The sequence below is a fragment of the Miniopterus natalensis genome, chromosome 6 (genome assembly GCF_054644295.1).
Source record: "Miniopterus natalensis isolate mMinNat1 chromosome 6, mMinNat1.hap1, whole genome shotgun sequence".
NCBI classification, from domain to species: Eukaryota; Metazoa; Chordata; class Mammalia; order Chiroptera; family Miniopteridae; genus Miniopterus; species Miniopterus natalensis.
In genome coordinates this window covers 91,485,365-91,503,693 of record NC_142086.1, presented here as the reverse complement: position 1 = coordinate 91,503,693, position 18,329 = coordinate 91,485,365, and the positions used below count along the sequence as shown (strand labels likewise).

At 48.2% G+C, this 18,329-nt stretch overlaps 1 protein-coding gene across 1 annotated transcript in view; it reads right to left on the bottom strand.

Annotated features, from left to right (window-relative positions):
* GRIK1 (glutamate ionotropic receptor kainate type subunit 1) overlaps positions 1 to 18,329 on the bottom strand; it is a 121,559-nt gene that overhangs the window by 12,091 nt on the left and 91,139 nt on the right. The window contains exons 15-17 of the mRNA XM_016216503.2: positions 14,803 to 14,921; positions 10,281 to 10,498; positions 430 to 652 (exon numbers count right to left, since the gene is read on the bottom strand). Of these exons, the coding sequence (XP_016071989.2) occupies positions 430 to 652; positions 10,281 to 10,498; positions 14,803 to 14,921 (560 nt within the window). The remainder of the gene's footprint in view (positions 1 to 429; positions 653 to 10,280; positions 10,499 to 14,802; positions 14,922 to 18,329) is intronic.

The window sequence follows — 18,329 nt, the reverse complement described above, 5'->3', positions numbered from 1 at the left end:
TGTTTTTACATCTATTGACATGGAAACCTAGCCCTTCAACTTCTATCATCTATTTGCATAATTAATTTTGTTGTATTTTAATATAATTTAAGGTAGAAAAATATATAGGCATTGTATAGGTACTGAAGAAAACGTGAGGAAAATTAATCAGAAGATATTCCTTTTAAGATATTTGGGGTAAAATAATAAAATCTATAGACTCAAACAGCTACCTAGTGGTAGAGCTTGAAAGAAGTAGTGAATGAAAATTTTTTAGGTTAAATATCTGGGAATTGTCAATTCAAAACACGCCTCCGATCTATGAGGGCATTTCCCCGGTTCTCAGTGCACTCCCTCGAGCACTCACGGGAGGCCTCTCCGAGCCTGTCCCCGCTACACTGCACGGCGACCCGGCCCCGCTCAGCCCCAGCCGGTGCCCGCCTCTCTTACCTATCGGTGTCCCCACGCCGTAGCCTTTGGAGTCAATGAGGCCCCCGATCTGAGTGAGGTTGCAGTTCCTCTGCATCACGTACTCGATGCTGGTGGACTCCATGAGCAGGGCGTAGTCCGTGGTGAGCACACGCTGGATGCCTTCGTCGCTGTTCCTCACCAGGGCCTGCTGCCTGCTGCTCATGAAGGCCCACATCTTCTCATAGGTGGAGATCTTGGACTTCTGCAGGGAAAGCACAAGAGGGAGGGCTGAGAAAGTGTGTCCCAAAGCCACTCAGGTCCCCATGGTTCAGCAGCACAGGGAAGGTTTTTCATCTTTAGGAGGGAAACCGAGATTCATGGTCCTGGGACTGCAGCCGAGCAGCTGAGAAGAACCCAAGGAGGCGGCTGCTGAGGAAAAGGAGACCTTGTCCGATTGGTGAGACCTGGGCTCGAGGTCCTTCTGTTGATTTCAGAAGGACTGAGTATTTGATTTCAAAGTTTTCTATGCTTTTGTCTTTCCTCTTATTCGCATTTTTGGGATAGATTTCATAATAAACCACATATATGATATATTATATATGCACTTATATATCCCACTCTCTCATCTTTGTTAAAATATACTGCCTAGGTTTTCATAGTGCTTAGCCATGAAATTTCTGTTTTGAATAGTGATCTATGACTAGACAGTTTACACTTTACTCTGTAATTTTCATATTGTTCCCATTTTTTCCCTAAATCTGTCTTCATTTGCACCAACACTTCCCTCCACTTATTTGCGAGACAAAAGATGTTACAGGAGTGACTGATAATTCTGGGCTAACTCTCGTGCTGGTGCCCACAGGCCACACAGCTCCCTCCGCGGGCACGGGGCGACTCGCCTCGGGGGGAGATCAGCTGAGAACATGCTTTGGGGCCTAAGCAATAGATGGAACAGCCGTGGAATCAGCTCTCGGTGGTGGTTCATGCTCTGCCGTTCCCGGGCTCACTCAGTTCCTGACTGCTTTAGGCCGAGGTTAATGCCGTCGGCTTTATGGGGTAGGAGAGACCGATGACTCTATTTTAGATCATTAGACATATGAAAAGCCCCTTGAGAAAGGTCTTGTGAGACAAACAGAGATGCAATGAACAGTCCCTCACAGACTCGGGTATTTTACGGAGCCATTTTCACAGAGTCCTCGACCCGGAGATACCTGCACATTGGAGCCCACGTCTCCAGGGGGTCAGGGTCAACGCTTCGGTGGTCGTGTGATTTCCACCTGTAAACATCTGATGATGCTACAGTTACAACCAAGAGCTACTCGTGCGAGTGCAGGGAGGCCAGCCTGCCCTTCGGCTCAGCTGGGAAAACAACTTCTCCGTCAGGGGACTGCCTTATGGGAAAATCGATTTCTTAGAAGCTTGAAAGTTGTCAAAGATTTTAGAAATTGGCTCATTCAAACTGCCATTTGTACAGAGAATGGAATGTTTGGTACAGAAGGTTGGGGACTTCATGAAAGTGACCACCTTAGTATCAGAGCTAACACTGGCCCCAGGAACCCCGATATCTAATTCAATGCTTTTGCACTGTCCGTGCTGATTTGGGGTAGGTGGATGTCCATCCTGCCAACATTCTTCAAAGAATGATCTTAATCCTGTTTGCTCGGCCGGTGCCACTCAAGGACTCACGTTAATACAAACTGGGAGTCAGCCTCCATATAAAAAATTCCATGAACCATCTACTTTTTCACGGTATCTAAATGTTATTTAAGAAATAAATGTAAATATTTAGAAAACTGGATTTTTGGTCTATGGGAGTTGTGCACAAAACAGAGTAAGTGACCAGTTCACTCACGGAACTAGAGTGTAGGGAGTCCTTTCCAGCCCCCAGCAGTTGAAGGTCATGAAAAGATTCAACTCAAAACCTGCCTCTATTCAGCCCTATCATGGTGGTTCTCACATCACCTGCTGGGAAGGACTGTGCGTTTTTTATTTATTTTATTTAATTTTTTTGGTTAATCTTCACCCTAGCATATTTTTTCCATTGATTTTTAGAGAGAATGGGAGAGAGGGAGGGGCGGGGACACATCGATTGGTTGCCTCCCCACACGCCCTGACTGCACCTGGGGATCGAGCCTGCAACCCAGCTACATGCCATGGGCTGGAATCAAACCCGAGACCCTTCAGTCCTTGGGCTGACACTCTAGCCACTGAGCCAAACCAGGTATGACAGATTTTCCCTTTTTAAGACACAAATCTTAGAAATTCTTTAAAAGAGAAGCTAATTTCATGAAAAATTATCACAAGTATGAAAGGACCAAGCAAACTGCCTGAATGACAGTCTGGGCATTTCTTCACTTCTAGTCCTCGATAGTTGTCACTGGCTGCATCGCTCCAAGTGATACATGTTTAAAAAATAGGAACAGCGATGGCTCTTATGTCACAGAATTTGTCAAAGGTTAATTAGAATATTTGTAAAGTACTCCTAGCATCTTAGCAGAAGTCTCTGAAACTGAAAAGGCCTCATGTATTAAATCTGAAAGCATCCCGCTTTTTCTTTTTAATCCTGGAGGGGCGTCAGGTTGAGATAAACCTATCTCGTCTGTTTAAACCCAATTACGTGGCTATTCTGATGCTGATGAAACATTGTTGGGGAAAAATACACATTTTTTCATCCAAAATCTATTGTAAGGAAGCGTCGCTGTATCACCATTTGATGACCATCACTTATTTCTCTGTTTTCCCCATAATGCAAGTTCGACTCTTACTGGGAACTGATTTATGATGTGTCCGTGTGCAGCTAAAACTGTGTATTGAAAAGAGCCATAAAAACCAGCATGTGCCAGGTTTACTGTGGGCCAAGCTCTATTCTAAACACTTTGCAAACATTAATTCATTTCATCCTCATGGTGATCACATGAGAAAGGTGCCACTAGGAACAAGCAGCCACAACTGGTCCCAAGAGGGAATCAACCAGGTCTTAACGCACAGAACAGCAAACTCGGGACCTGCTAACGTTTCAACAGGATCAAAACGTCTCCTAAAGAAATAATCACAGGGATTGGCTGTGGCATCTTTTGTTACAACCCCAGCGGCTGCAGTTCTCATAGTCGGGGTCACGTAACGCATGGGAGCCACGGAGATGAATCGTGAGCTTACATTTGTTTAGACACAAAGTTAGACAGTGTTTTTGGACGTACAACAGGTGAAACAAGAAGAAAATTTGGATATTGTTTATGTCTTTTTTGTTAATCTTCACCGTAGGATATTGTTTTCCCCATCGCTTTTCAGAGAGAGTAGAAAGGAGGGAGGGAGGGAGAGAAACATGATGTGAGAGAGACACATCGGTGGGTTGCCTCCTGCCCACGCCCTGACCAGGGCCGGGGTCGAGCCTGCGCCCACGTACATGCTGTTGGCTGGAATAGAACCCAGACCCTTAGGTACACAGGCTGATGCTCTAACCACTGAGCCACACCAGCCGGGGCTGTTTATATCTTTTTATTTACCAGTAATTTGTGTTCCATACGGTTCCACTGTTTTCAGGTGCAGGGTGTCAGGTATGGTGTGCAAAGTACCTATAAATTCGGGAGTGCAAGATGGTCTTAAGTCTGACAGAACCTCCATTTTATAGGTGTATCCTCTAATATTTCACTTTTACCCAGACAAGCACTATTTATCCCCTTATTTCTACAACCAGCTCATGGGGCTTCTACCAATATGTCCGAGGATTTTATATATAGATCCATGTTCATATATATTTATTTGTACATATCTACCCCCCCCCCACATACACACTGGGGAAGTTATTGATATTTTATCTTTGTTATCTTATCAAAGTGATGTTATAAATGTGGTGAATATATCCATATTGAACAAATGAAATACCAAAAACAATTACATTTTAAAATTTCCAATATGCTTTTACTTTAAGTAAATTCTGATTTAAGAAAACCTTAAAAATCAACCAAAGACATGGAAATAAGCTATGTAGAATCCAAACTTGTGAAATATAGGGTGTCTCAAAAAATGTATACATACTTTGAATAATTATAAAGGCAGTGTTTATTAAAATACATTTCATTTTCAAAATGTAACAGAAATCAGCTGTGTAAAGTGTGTATACACTTTTTTGGGACAACGGGTAGATATATCGGAGGTGAGTAGTTGCCTTAAAAACAATTGTCTCCTCTAACACATGATTAAATACATAATTTCACTAAATAATAATAATTTCTTACAGTGTTTTAAAATATAATTTAATATACAAAAACCACTTTGAAGGAACACTATCAGAAGAACGCAGTTACAGTGCACTGAGGAGCCTCTGCCTTTCAAATGTCTGTACTATAATCATTATGGTTGATTACACTCTGATCTCGAGTTGATAGAAAGTTATGACATTTTCGGAATCTCCAAGGTTTTAAAAATTCATATGTCCCCTTTACAAAATTCCCTCAGTGGGATCTAAACACCTTTGCTGAGACATTTTTCATGTTTCCCTTCTGTCTAGCGTTAAAGATTGGTCCATTCCAGGCAACGCGCTTGGCTCTGAAAAGGTTAACTTGAACTGACCCCATGGATTTCCTCCCAAACACACACGTTTTTAATCTCCAGGGGCTTAACATTTCAGACGCTGATGATAAAATGAGCTGGATCTTTGAAACATGAGCTAGGAGGTCTCCTGTGAAGACGACCTTCCTACGCAGACAAGTCTGAGAAATGTCTCCCACCCTGCGCTCCCATAAATGATGATTTCTGTCTAAACCCCCCTCCAGCGATGGCTCATTGCTTCAGCCCACGTTCGGTGCTCAGCCACCTTCTGAATCGGCCGTGAGAGCTGCACCGACCCGCCCCCTGGCAGGAGACGACAAAGGTGAGAGAGCCCCTTATTCCCACGGCTGGCCCGAAGTCCAGGCCGTGGAAGCCAGAAATGACAAGTCTCTTAGGACTTTTTTTTTTTGGTTAATCTTCACCTGAGAATATACTTTCCATTGATTTTCAGAGGGAATGAAAGGGATGGGGGGAGAAAAAGAGAGAAACATCCATCAGTTGCCTCCAGCACTCGCCCTGACTGGGGGGCCCGGGATCAAACCTGCAACCCAGGTACATGCCCTTGACTGGGAATCAAACCTGAGACCCTTCAGTGCGCAGGCCGATGCTCTAACCACGGAGCCACGTCGCCAGGACTGTTGTGACTTTTTAAACCTGTCCTGTCCAAGTCATTTTAGACTGAATCAGGATCTGATCTGTGCTTGGATCTGGGAGGACAGTGCTTGGCTACAAAGCAAACTTCTACTGAGAAGCATTTCTTCCACGACTATTTCGTGGCCAACGTGGCTCACAAGGACTCTTCGGACGTACGACCGCTTCCTGTCTGCACAACACGCTCATTCATCCCTCGGCGCACAGATTCCACAGGTCCACCTGCATCTGCCTCTCTGCTGCTTTCAGGTCCAAGTTGTGCACAAATTTATACCCTTTCCCTCCCTGACAGAACCAACCTCAAGCACTGGTCTGATGGGAGATCCTGGGGAAAACACAAATCAAGCTGAATTTAGTGGAAGTGCCTGAGTCTGCTCCTCAGCTGGCTTCTAGGGCCGGACCTGTCCGGTGCCTGCCCACCATCGGGACGAGCTCCCCTGCAGACACAGTGTGCGCACCCGGGAAGGGCTGGAAGGGCTGCGGTCTCCGTCCGGCCTGGCCTCTGAAAGTCTTTCTCATCGTGGGCACTTCTGTCCAGAGGTCGCTGACAGTAGGAAGCTGAACAAAGACCAAACTAGAGTCTTTCAAATCCAGAGGGATTGAAAAATAGGACTAATAGCTATGGAGACAGGATGGAAGCTAACGGTGATGTTGTTGACCATAATTATAATAATATCTCACTTTTTTGTTGTTTACAATTTGCCAAGTAGTAGGATAAGCACATTAAAGTCATCTCATTCCTTAAAATAACCTCATGAGTTAGATGTTATCCTCCACTTACAGGCAGGGAAACAGGCACAGAGTCTGTAACTTGCCAGAGCCCATCGCTCATGAGCAGTAGAGTCTGAATTTGAACCCAAGCTGTCTGTCTGCAGCACATGCCATCTGAGGCACCGTAAGTCTGGTTTGTACCCCAGCATTTTGTGTCGGTCTTACCCCCGGAGGAGACTGTCTGGTAGCCCCGGTCTCTGGACAGACTAATGCCATCATTCTGCTCCGATGACGGTCTGCAAGGGGCACTAAGAAATCCTTTCTTTCAGGCCTCAAATGGTTCTTAGGCCCTTTCATGACAATCCTTTCCTCACGGGGGGGAAAATGTGACTTGCTAATCTGTCCCTGAGAGACCAAAGTTTGTACAGTTCCATTCATCCAAAAAGATAATTAATAGAATTTCAAGGAGAAAGAATACAACTTTTGTACATTCCCTACTTCCTATGACAGAGGGAGAAAACTCATGCTATATTTTGGTGCTTTGTTATAACAGGAAGAGCTGTAGCTGGGTGTTAGAGCTGCCAATTTTGGGGGGTCCAAAGGAGGAACTGGGTCTTGCAGGCCTTAGGAAGGCTGTACCCAGGTTGTGTCTGCAGGACTCGGCCATGAACTGACGGCTCTTTGAGTTTTCTCAGGTGCTGGTGGTGGTCCCAGGGAGCTGGGAGGACAGGGGACACCATCGCTGGTCGGGGTTTGAAGCCATGGAAAGGACCACGTACCTCGCTCGCCAGCAGAGAGCTGGGAAACCAATGCAGTTAACGTGCTATTAACCAGCGTTATCCCAAGTAGAAAAACCGGAGGTTGGTGGAACGTTTCTCTTAAACAAAGTCTCTTGGAGTTCTGTATTATTAACACACTGACTTATAAAAAGAGTCTGTTCGTTAATGAATTAATGGTGTTACAAGGAGAAATACACGGCCCCTGGTACTGGGAGAATTTCACCGTCCCAGCCTTGAAGCTGCCTTTTCTTAAATAAGCTGCAAGAAGAGGAGGGTGACAGAAATCACCAAAATCCATCAACAAACAAAACCACTAATCCCTCCTGTCGGCCTCTGTGATGGTCTTAATGAAGCTTCTCCTTGAAAACTGTGGCCAGAAAATGCCGCTAAGGTTTCAATCAAAATCCATTGCCTTTTCTGTGCAGAATCTGCTGCTCTTGCCGACAGGGTGCCCCTGGAGTTCAGAGCTGGGATATTTGATTTTAAACATGAAACAAAAACAAAATTAGTTTTTTAAAAATATAGGTCTGGTGAGACTCTACTCTCCATGGTGTGAACTCAGGAGAGGCGGTGCTGAGTCCCAGACATTCCCAGAACCTAAAACAGGGCCTGGCCCGTGGTGAGCACTCAGACAATATGTTTTCGGTAAATGAATAAACAAACGCGCTAATGAATTTGGAGATGAGCAATCCAGGCAGAGGAGGGGGGAGCTGCGGCAAGAAACCGCAGACAAGGGGCTTATGGACAACAGGCGTCTCCTCCTCACAGCTCTGGAGGCCCAAGACCAGGGAGCAGCGTGGCCGGCGAGGCCACGCCCAGGTCCCATGAGGGACCAGGGGCCTCCCTGGAGCCTCTGCCGTAGGGGCGCTAATTCCACTCACAGGGCTCCCCTCTCATGACGTCAGCACCTGCCAAAGGCCCAGCTTCTTCATTCCATCATCTTGGGGAGTTAGAATTTAATATAAAAATTTGGGGGGACACATTAAGACCGTAGTGGGGAACATAACAGAGACCCGCGCAGGAAGAGACCCTGTTGCCAAGTCCCTCGATTTACAAGTTTGCTGATAGCCCAGCGACCTTATTTATCAAGATGGAATTTATTTGCAAAAAAAGAGCAAGGGCTAAATCCGACTTAGTTTCCCCTTGAGGGAGGCGAGCCGTCAGAAGGCTGCAGAGGGTCCCACGCTCGGGGCCCTTAAACTGGGTTATCCCACGAGGGAGATGACCGGTCCCGGGTCTTCCACCGGAGACACTGGGTGACAGCAACTGTGGCCACAGGGACCTGGTCCTGAGCCGGCTCAACATTAACGTTTCGCCCCCTCCCCCCAGAACAACGCCCGCCCTCTCTCAAGCTGCTGCGTGACTAAGAAAACTGCATCTAAACCGGCACGTTGGTCCCTTCTTGGGGCCCGATGGGGACCATCTCCACTCAGGTCAAGAAAACCTCCAATAAGAAGCATCTTCTCAGCACACACAGGGCAACAAAGTGCTGCTGTTCCCAGAAAAGCATGTGTACGTGCACGTGTGTCCCTCGGGCGACGTCCCTGGTTTCTGAGTTCGAGATGAATCCCTGGCCTGGTTCTCTTCGCACTGTGATTTCACAACAGCCCACCTTTCAGAAGCTTGGGGGACACGGAGTTAGTCGCGTGTCCTCAAAACCACACTTGTCCAGGGAAGAGACAATCACCATCCTTCCCCTCATCAAGTTGATGACATGTTTCTTCAAATGAAAAACTGTCTAAAGATCTTTTTAACATAGAAGAAAAGCCAATCCTAACCTTTTTTTGTTTTGTGAATCCTCACTGGAGGATTTTTTTTCCATTGATTTTTTTTTTTTTAAAGAGAGTGGAAGGGAGGGAGGGAGGGAAACATCGATGTGAGAGAGACACATTGATCAGTTTCCTCCCACGCACCCGGAAAGAGGCTGGGGATGGAACCTGCAACCCAGGTATGTGCCCTTGACCAAGAATCGAACCCTCAACCCTTTGGTGAGCAGGCTGGTGCTCTAACCACTGAGCAACACCAGCCACGGCACAAACCCTAACTCTCTACATTACTCTGCTTTTTGATAAACCCCTGGGGGGATGTTCACTCTTAAAATAAAGTAAGTTTTTAGTAATAGTTGTTAAACTAAATTTACGACACAGGCGGTGGCTATTTTGGTGAACTAATCCTGTCACACAAGCAGAATGTTCACTCTTTCTTGCCCTTAGCTTTTGTTTCTAAATTAATATTCTTCAAAACTTTTCCCACTGAATCCTGGGGCAGCACCTTCATTTATGGTACTTTGGGTGTGAAACTTGGCAGAGGTGCAGTTTATTTTGGTTACACCTGCTGTTTTCATTTCCCCCCACAGTTGCCTCTTACAGGAAGGTTCCCGCCCGTCTCTCCTGAGCCCAGCGACTCTGAACGGATGATTCAGGCTCCGTTCTCTTTGGGGGTAAAGCAAAGGGCTGGCTCTGCCATCTCTCTAAACCTCCATGGATCTATTAAAACCCACCTCCCCCCCCCCCCCCGGGAGCTCTAGGACCTGAGATTTAACAATAAAAGCACCGAGGCTTATTCCATAAGGAAGGCAGACATCCTTTCATTAGAGACGGGAACAGTGACATTCACGTGACCCTGAATCTGCATGGGCTCGAACTCAGTTCTCCTTCGGTGCCTCCGGAGGTGCTCAGGCCCCTGGAGACCTCCGGCCTCGCTGGGCGCTCTGTCCCGGCTGCTGAGACCGCACGAGACTGGGGTCTCCTGGGACTCTTCTCGTTCTAATTCTCCAAATAAACATCCCTATCAACACGTTTACTGGTCACCTGGGCCTATGTCACCAAACAGACTCACATATTCTGGCTGTCAGAACTTCAGGTGAAGGGATCTTTATTTTTGTGGGTTCCATGCATGAATGGTGAATTAATGGGTCTTAGACTGTCTTCAGAAAACAGCATTTTTTGTCCGTCTCTGGTATAAAGGCAAGAGAGGATCTTGAAGATGCCGAGCTGCTGATCCCTGGTCTGAGTGCGTTAAACTGGGAGTAGAGGAACCAAAGACATTGCTTTATGCTCACTGCTGGGGGCACATGGTCATTAAAATTTTTATATTCTCCCCAAAACTGTGCCCAATATCCCTTGTTCTAGGGGAGACTCCCGCAGTCCCCGTTCCCCTCCCCCAGCACGGGATGGCGGCCGAGGACCCGCCGTCTCTTACCTTGAAGAAGCTCATGGTCGAGCCGTCCCTGACCGCCCCGTACTCGATCTTGGTTTGCTTGGCCAGGTCGTCCGCTGAGTCTATGGGGGACTCCATCCTCTCCACGGTCAGGAAGGCGGCCAGGTTGGCCGTGTAGGACGAAATGATGATGAGGGTGAAAAACCACCATATCCCTCCGACTATCCTGGTGGAGAGGGCTCTGGGCATCAGCTCCGAGCCTGTGGTGGCAGCACCAGAGGGAGAGCGTCAGCCGGTTAGGACAGGGAGAAACACACGGCTGAGCCAGCCTCGGGGGTAGGATGCGTTTCTGTGGCATAAAAATTGTAAACCCATCAAAGACGCCATCAAAGAGAGGCCTTGTGCGTAGGTAAAATTGATGTATTTTTTTTTAAAAGAAAATGGATTTTTTAAATTAAAATTTAAATGATCTCTTATCATGAATCACTCCTGTTGCTTAAAGTGTAATTTATGAACACTTGACGGCAATAAGTGGTTTTAACCCTGAGATAATCTACGTCTAAAACTTACAGGGTTCACTTAGCTGCTCTGTCTTGAATTTGTTGGTTTGTTTTTGTCGAAAAGTCAACCCCAGACTTCTGGCCTTTTATTACCGTCTAATGTGCGTCTCACTGTGTTAAATAAACGGTTCTATGTCTTTGTACAACTACAAAGCTTTGAAATGCTAACGTGTTTTTGTTTGAGGTTAAATATGTGAGAGCCTCTCAGAAGATTAACATGTTATACCGTTTATCTCATGTGCTTTAATGACGTTGGGATTTTACAAATCGAGTTGGGTAAAGATGCAGGCAGGCTTGAGAGAAGAGGAATCATTTTTTATTGTCTTATTTTTAGAGTCAAATTAATTTTTTCTAATGTAGAGTCTTACTTGACTGAAAAGACTATATTCGCTGAAAAGCATAATTCTGCCCTTAAATTAAGTGCTATTTCTCAAAGTTTAGGCTTCAAAGATGGGCTGTTTCTCAGGTGAAAGGGACCCTTCTTGGTAAAAACACACATTGTACGGTCGATGACTCCTGGTTATTTGTAAAAGATAAAATAGAGGCAAATAACGTGTTTACCAAGAAAGCCCTTCTCTCTGAAAGACAGGGTGTGAGGGCCGAGCTTTCTGACAAGGCGGAGAAACATCTTTGGAAATTCTCTGGCTCAGACACTGGGTCCGACTGGGCTTTGGGGCCTCCGTAAACCCAGCAAGAGGATTCAGAGGGGCAGGGGGCGCAGGCAGAGCTCGCTCCAGTCACACCGATCCCTGGGTAGATTTTGGGAAATCCGCTTGCCTAAAATTCACCATCGGTTCTGCGCTCAGCATTTCCTCCCTGAACTTGGAGGTGTCTCAGAGTTTATGTGAGCATTTAAAACACCCAAGTTAAAAAATCCAAAGGGTTGAAGTGCAGCAGGTGAGCCCGGCAGTGTGGTCAGCAGGTGAGCATCGGGCTGGGATCCAGGAGATTGCGGTTCGATTCCCGGTCGGGGCACAGGCCCAGGTTACCGGCTCGATCCCCAGTCGGGGGCGGGCAGGAGGCAGCCGATCAGTGACTCTCATCACTGATGTTTCTCTCTCTCTCCCTCTCCTTTCTTCTCTCTGAAATCAATAAAAACACACATATATATTTTTTAAAGTATAGCAGGTGAAACCTCTGGTCTGAAGACTCACTATTCTGATTGTTTGTTTTGTAGTTCGTGGTTTCAGATAGAGGAAAATTGGAGTTCAGCTACCTACAAATAAATGACTTTATGCTCAAGTCGAATCTATCCACAGACACATACATATTCCTCGTGGAATCAAAGCCAGCTCGAGGCTCTCGGCGAGCAGGTCACGGCTGACAGAGGCTCTGAATTAACGGATGTTTCTTCTCAGGATATTAGCTATCTTTGGGCTGGACCCTCTTTTAATGAGCTAAATAAACATTTCACTGCGGTTGCAGTTCCTTCCTTTGTTTTTTTGTTTGAATTTGGGTGTATAATATTACACAGATTTATAATAGTTTCCACTAAACTGCCTCCGAGGACTTGGTGGGAGAGTTTGTTGCTGTTGTTTTAATCTTGTGGCTTAATGGGATTTGTGTGCCTGGGGTGGGTGTGTTTACTGCCCAAGGTTGCCTCGTATCTTTGTACTTAATTGACTGAGCTGCCTCGTGGCAGCGGGATGTTATTTTAGATCTTTAGTTGGTTATCATTAAAATAGCATTTATTTCATAAAATAGCCATGGGAAATAAGCAGTAGAGCTAATAGGTATATTTTCTTAGCTTGTAGGTATAGCTTTTCTGCCGTAAATTCACCCTTGTGTTATTTGGATGCATTCATGGAAAGGTAAGGTTTCAGGTCCATTACTTATATAATGTTTTATACAACAGTAGAACTGGACAGACAGATGGAGAACCAACCATTGCCAACTAATAAAAATAGTATAAATTCACAGCTATCACACTTAAAATACGTATTTATACTTTTGGATAAAGTTGTCTTGGGAATTAAAACATAACCAGTAGAAAACTACTCAGGTTACATTTTAAACCCTCAGTAGATGGTACGAGTTACACTTCTATACATTTCACCGGGCTTGTTATTTTCACGCAATTTTCTGACTTTCACGACTGTCAACATTAAGTGAAATACTTGGCAATGGCTTCCCTCCAGGAGAAACGACTGTGCGAGTTCACAGCTCGAGAGAATGAAGTTATGGAAACAACGAGAGTCAAGCAAAGCGTTTTGGGGAACGTTTGGGATGAGACCCAATCCTTGCTGACGAGTCCCAGCGCCTGTTAGCGGGAACATGACAGCCAGTCCCGTCCAGACTCCGCCCGCGCCGCGCAGGAAAGAGCGCGTCTGACCGTCACATTGAAAGGGAAATTCGACAGATGGCTTCCAATCGGGGACAGTGACAAGCTTCTGCCAACGGGAGCGAGCGCAAGAGTCAGAACTGAAGGGAGCTACCGGCCCAGGGCCACCTGCGAGGACAGATGACCGGCCGTCACCAGGCCGCAGATCTGAAGGCGGTGATGCTGGGTCACCTGAGGAATGCTTTTCGACTTCGTGAAGCACGAGCAGAGCCTGGCTGGGGCTGACTGTCATTTACTCCGGCCGTGGTGACGGCAGACACCGCACCCCACGGTCTGCTGCCGGAGGTGGTGAACTCCAAGCAGGGGGCGGGAGGAGACGGCCGGGGCAGGGGCGCCACGCGCCCTGCGGGGTTCTCTGTGGGCCCGGCGCCTTTCCTGTCCCAGCCCCACAGGGAGGCCCGCCCTGGGCGAGGGGCCCCTTCACTCGCCGGAGGTAACCGCTCGCCCGTAAATGCCCTGGACTGCACGCGCTCTGGTACAGCACAGACGGCTTCTAAGGGGTTTCCTGCAGGGTGGATACTTCTCTATTCTCCAGATTCACGCAGGCGACGTCTAGGGAACCAGGGGCCGCACCTACGCCTGCTTAGCCGCGGTCACATGAACTGCGCTTGACTCGCGGTGAGAAGATTCTCCCACTTACCTCCACTACTGGGTATTTCCACACGGGGACAGAATACGGACGTTTCAAGCGGTATAAGGGCTCCCTCATGAGACGCCTTGGGGCTCGCCCGTCACAAACGTGGTTTGTCCCCAAAAATGTAGACACACGTTAACAGCTGATAGCACAATTTTGCAAATGAAATGTATGTTAATAAACCTGCCTTTGTAATTATTCAAAGTGTGCGTATACATTTTTGGGGGACACCCTATGTACCCCAGTTAAATTTTCCTTTTCCAACTTATTTTGCAGCTTACTGTCCAATCAGCAGGTGTTGCAAACAGAGCAGCACCTGTGACCTGTGGTTTCCTTCGATTAATGTGTTTAATCTGGGGAAGCACTTTCCAGGTGGGATGCCCGGGACCAAAGCTGAGAAAAACCCACGAAAGAGCTAGATTTCCTCCAAAGGTTGAAACAACTCACTTCTCCCCCTTCCAACAACATAAAAATCCCCCCGATTATCAAAATGTGTAAAATACGTTGTATTTCTATGGTTGGAGTTTTATCTCCCAACCCCTCCTGGTGGCTGTTGCTCTACCCGGTGAGGGAGCTTCGGAGAAAGTCCCCTGGGAGCTGAGATGACTCCCAGTCGGTCTGTCGGAGTGGAAATTAGGTGACGGTTTTAGGAAGAATGTTCAGTCAACTTAATTTTCAAAGGCACCAGCTCCACTCCTCTCAAACCCCTGACTGGCGGGGTTACGGCTGAAAGGAGGAGACTGATACCTCCGTCCAGGCAAATCTGCAAACAATTTCTCAGGTGCGTTTTTTTTGACTCCCCTCTAGGAAAATTTGCATTCATTGCTTGAGAGAAGCCTTATTTCAGACACACAGCAAAGAAGTTCCCTTGGGCCGCATTTTTGGCTCTGCTATGTCTGGAACTGCCCAGGAAGTCGGGGTCTATATTTTAATTCCCACGACAGCCCCTGAGCCTGGCCTCTGCGCCGTGGAGTTTACCGCGCGGAAGCCCGTCCGCAGACCGTGGGGCGTGGGGGGCGGCCGAGGTACCTTGCTGCATGAGGGCTCCAACTCCGAACCAGAAACTGTTCAGCAAAGTAAAATTGTTCTCCACCACGTCCGAGTCGGGGTTGCAGGGGTGGGGGTTATACCACTCGTAGGGCGTGAACCTGTGGTCAACAGAGACAGTCCATCAACGTCAGAGAAAGACACCCGCTGAGCGATGCAGAAAACCCAGCGTCACCCCGAACGGCGGCCACGGTCACGCACTCACAGCCGCGGCCGGCCAGCCGCAAGGGGCCGTCAGGCGATTCAACTCACCCAACTTCTCATTCTAGGTCCTCAGACCCACGTCTGCCGGGCTCTTCTGAGCCGACTCATTTTCATTTTACGGAACTAAATGGACCATAAAGAAAGGTTCACTCCCTCCCAGTGTTCGCCCCACCAAGTAGCCACGCCAGGGACACACAGTGGTCGCACCAGCTACAGCGTGGGGACGCCGTGTGCGGGAGATTCGAGGACGAGGGGACCTGCCTTCAAGGGCGTCCGTGGACAGAAGCTTGAAAGGGACCTACGTGGTCTGGTGAGTTTACAGCGCATCCACGGAGCTGCAAGGCTGAGCAAAATTAGTGAACAAAAGGAAGGTCTGGGTTTTGGAGTGGTTAAGTATTTTGGGGCAGTTCATATAAACACAAGTCACAATCCTTATATGAAGAGACAGAGCTTAAGCTTCAAAGTGTCCCCACCAGGCGGAGGGGGTCATTAGCGCCAACTCCACAGCACGTCCCACCGCAGAGCATCAGGTTCAGAAGCCCTCTTCGGGTGTTTGTTTTTTTTAAAGATTTTTTTATTGATTTTGAGAGAGAGAGGAAGCGAGAGGGAGAGTAACGTCTATGCGAGAGCGTAACACCGATCAGCTGCCCCCGCTGGGGATGGAGCCACAACCCAGGCACGTGCCCTGATGGGAATCGAACTGGCGGCCTTTTGGTGCTTGGACGACGCCCAGCCAACTGCACCACACCGGCCAGAGCCCCTCTTCAGCTGCTGTTACCTTAACTGTTTTCAGGATGGACTGTGGTCACTTGATCGCCAACCCTGGTTAGGAAGTCGGCCTTGAACGAGGCACTTAACATCTCTGGCCTCAGTTTCCTTAGCTTTAAGGAGAGACTCCAGATGTTTCTGAAGTGTGTTAACATAAAAATCTGGGGGACTTAATAGGTTCTTTTATCTTGCCAAGGGGCACTTATGGTTCCAGAGACATCAGCAAACGCTGCACAGAGTGATCCGGAGATGATTTAAAACGCAGGAGCTCTCGGCACAGAGGCTCAGCGCGTGAGCAGGAGTGTTGGCGTTACCCCGAAACACCATCGCACCGGGGGACGCACGAGTGCTCCCCAGCCACCAGGCAAACCGCAGGCTGGGCACTGGGGGCGAGCGGGGTTCAGGAGACTCCGTCATCGATAGGAAAGGGGAGGGCACAGTGTGAATCACGCACAGGGAGCTGGGCAGGCAGCTCCTCTTAGTGAAAAGCCACCTCGCCAGCCGGTGTGGCTCAGTGGTTGAGCACTGTCCCTGCACCAAGAGGTCACGGGTTCGATTCCGGGTCAGGGCACATGCCCGGGTTTCAGGCTCCATGCCCAGGAGGGGGCGCACAGGAGGCAGCCGATCCATGTATCGCTCTCGCTGATGTTTCTCTGTCTCTCTCCCTCTCTCTCTAAAATCAATAAAAAACATATTATTAAAAAAAAAGAAAGAAAAAAGAAAAGCCATTTTCTAAGCCCCAGACTCCTGGAAGGTACAAACTCTGCTCATCAAGTGTTGGGGGGGGTGAAGCCTCACCAGTTACCCCACTTGATGGCACCGACCCCTTGCCCACAGCTGCAGGGCACACCGTGGTTCCTGTGAAATTAAGCGACAATGCCAGGCCAACACATTTTAATTACTGTTTCAGCAACATAATTAAGTTTTGAATTTATACACTCTCCTAACCGGAGAAGTGGGCTGAGCGGAGGAAATGAACCCCCATGTTAATGAACCTACTAATTGAAGCAATATGCGGACGAGAGCTGCCGTTGCTCGGACAATACCATCGCCGCCTGCGCCGTCACTTAAAAATATTAATTGCAGTACATGGGGAGGCTCCTGCACTCAGGAGGAGTTTTTCCAAACAGGCCGTAAACCGGCAGCCACGCGCCCTGGTGTCGGCATTTCTCCCCACGGAAGCTCTGACGGGTGACGGCCGGGGAGCTCACCACCTCCCTCTCTGAAGGCCCCACAGAGCTGCCCTTCCAGACACAGCCCTGTAGGTGCAACAGGCTCCCTGCGCCCAAAGGTAGGAATTTCAGCCTGAAATTCCCAAAACCTGCCTGAGGACTGCCGGCCTCCGAAGGTCCGGGGGAGAGTCTCACACGGGAACTTCGCCAGCGACGTTCTGAGCTGCTGACCCCGATCGAGGCTGGTCTCCAGCAACGTGACAGGGGGACACCTGGGCTGAGAGCCTGTGTCAAAGCCTAGGTATGGCCCTGGCCGTGTGGGCCAGCGGTTAGACGTCAGCCCCCGTACCAAAGGGTCCCAGGTTCGATTCCTGGTCCAGGGCACACACCTGGGCTGCAGGTTCAGTTCCCGGCCCCAGTCAGGTCGAGTGCGGGAGGCAGCCAGTCGCTGGGTCTCTCTCATCCATTTCTCTCCCTCCCTCCTCCCCACTCTCTAAAAGTCACTGGAAAAAACACCCTCGGGCGAGAATGAAAAGGAACCACAATAAACCTTGCCCATGAAAGAGCAGCTTTACATTAAAATGTAAGGGTTCCTTTTGCCTGGCGTTTACAGGGAAACACAAAATGATCATACGGAGGATCTTTAATCGAGGACCCTTGACGGCTGGGAGTGGACGTTGGGCTTCACCGAGGGCAGGAGATCTGCCAGCTTTAAAGGAGGGAGCTCTACCCGAACCTCTGCACCGGCTGGGTTTGTGTAACAACCACAGCGAGACAGCCCCGGGTCGTCTCGATTTCCCTTCTTGCCAGATACTAACTTAAAAATGCTTATATCTAAGACCACAAACATATATCATAAGATATACGCGGAGATTATATCTGGATTGTTAGTCTATTTAAATTGTGTGTTCATAATAATAGGCATCATTTCTCGGGTTAAATGTTTTTCAAAAAATAATGTGAAAACATGTCAACCGCCAAACCCAAACACCGGCGTGCGCACCTGTGACAAGTCAGAGCAACCGAGACTTTTACGTAGTTCCCTTGAGTTTGCGCCACTGACGTTCAGCCTCATAAACCAGTCGGTTCAGCAAGTGATTTTTAAGCATCTCTCTAGCGAGCGCATTAGCCTAAACCCAGGGACGCTTCAGTTTTCCTCTTTAAAAGGACTTGAAAGGATACACTTCAGAGCACAAAGTCAAAGCCTCCTGGAGAGAGACGATTACAAGATTAACTGTTTCGTCCCTGGGTCCCTGATGGGAATGCTAATCGCAAGGTGGTGGCAGAGCCTCTCGGAGCTTCTCCGCGTGGAGGGACCGAGCTCACGTCTCAGCCACGAAGGTGGGAGGTAGAGGGGGGCTGGGG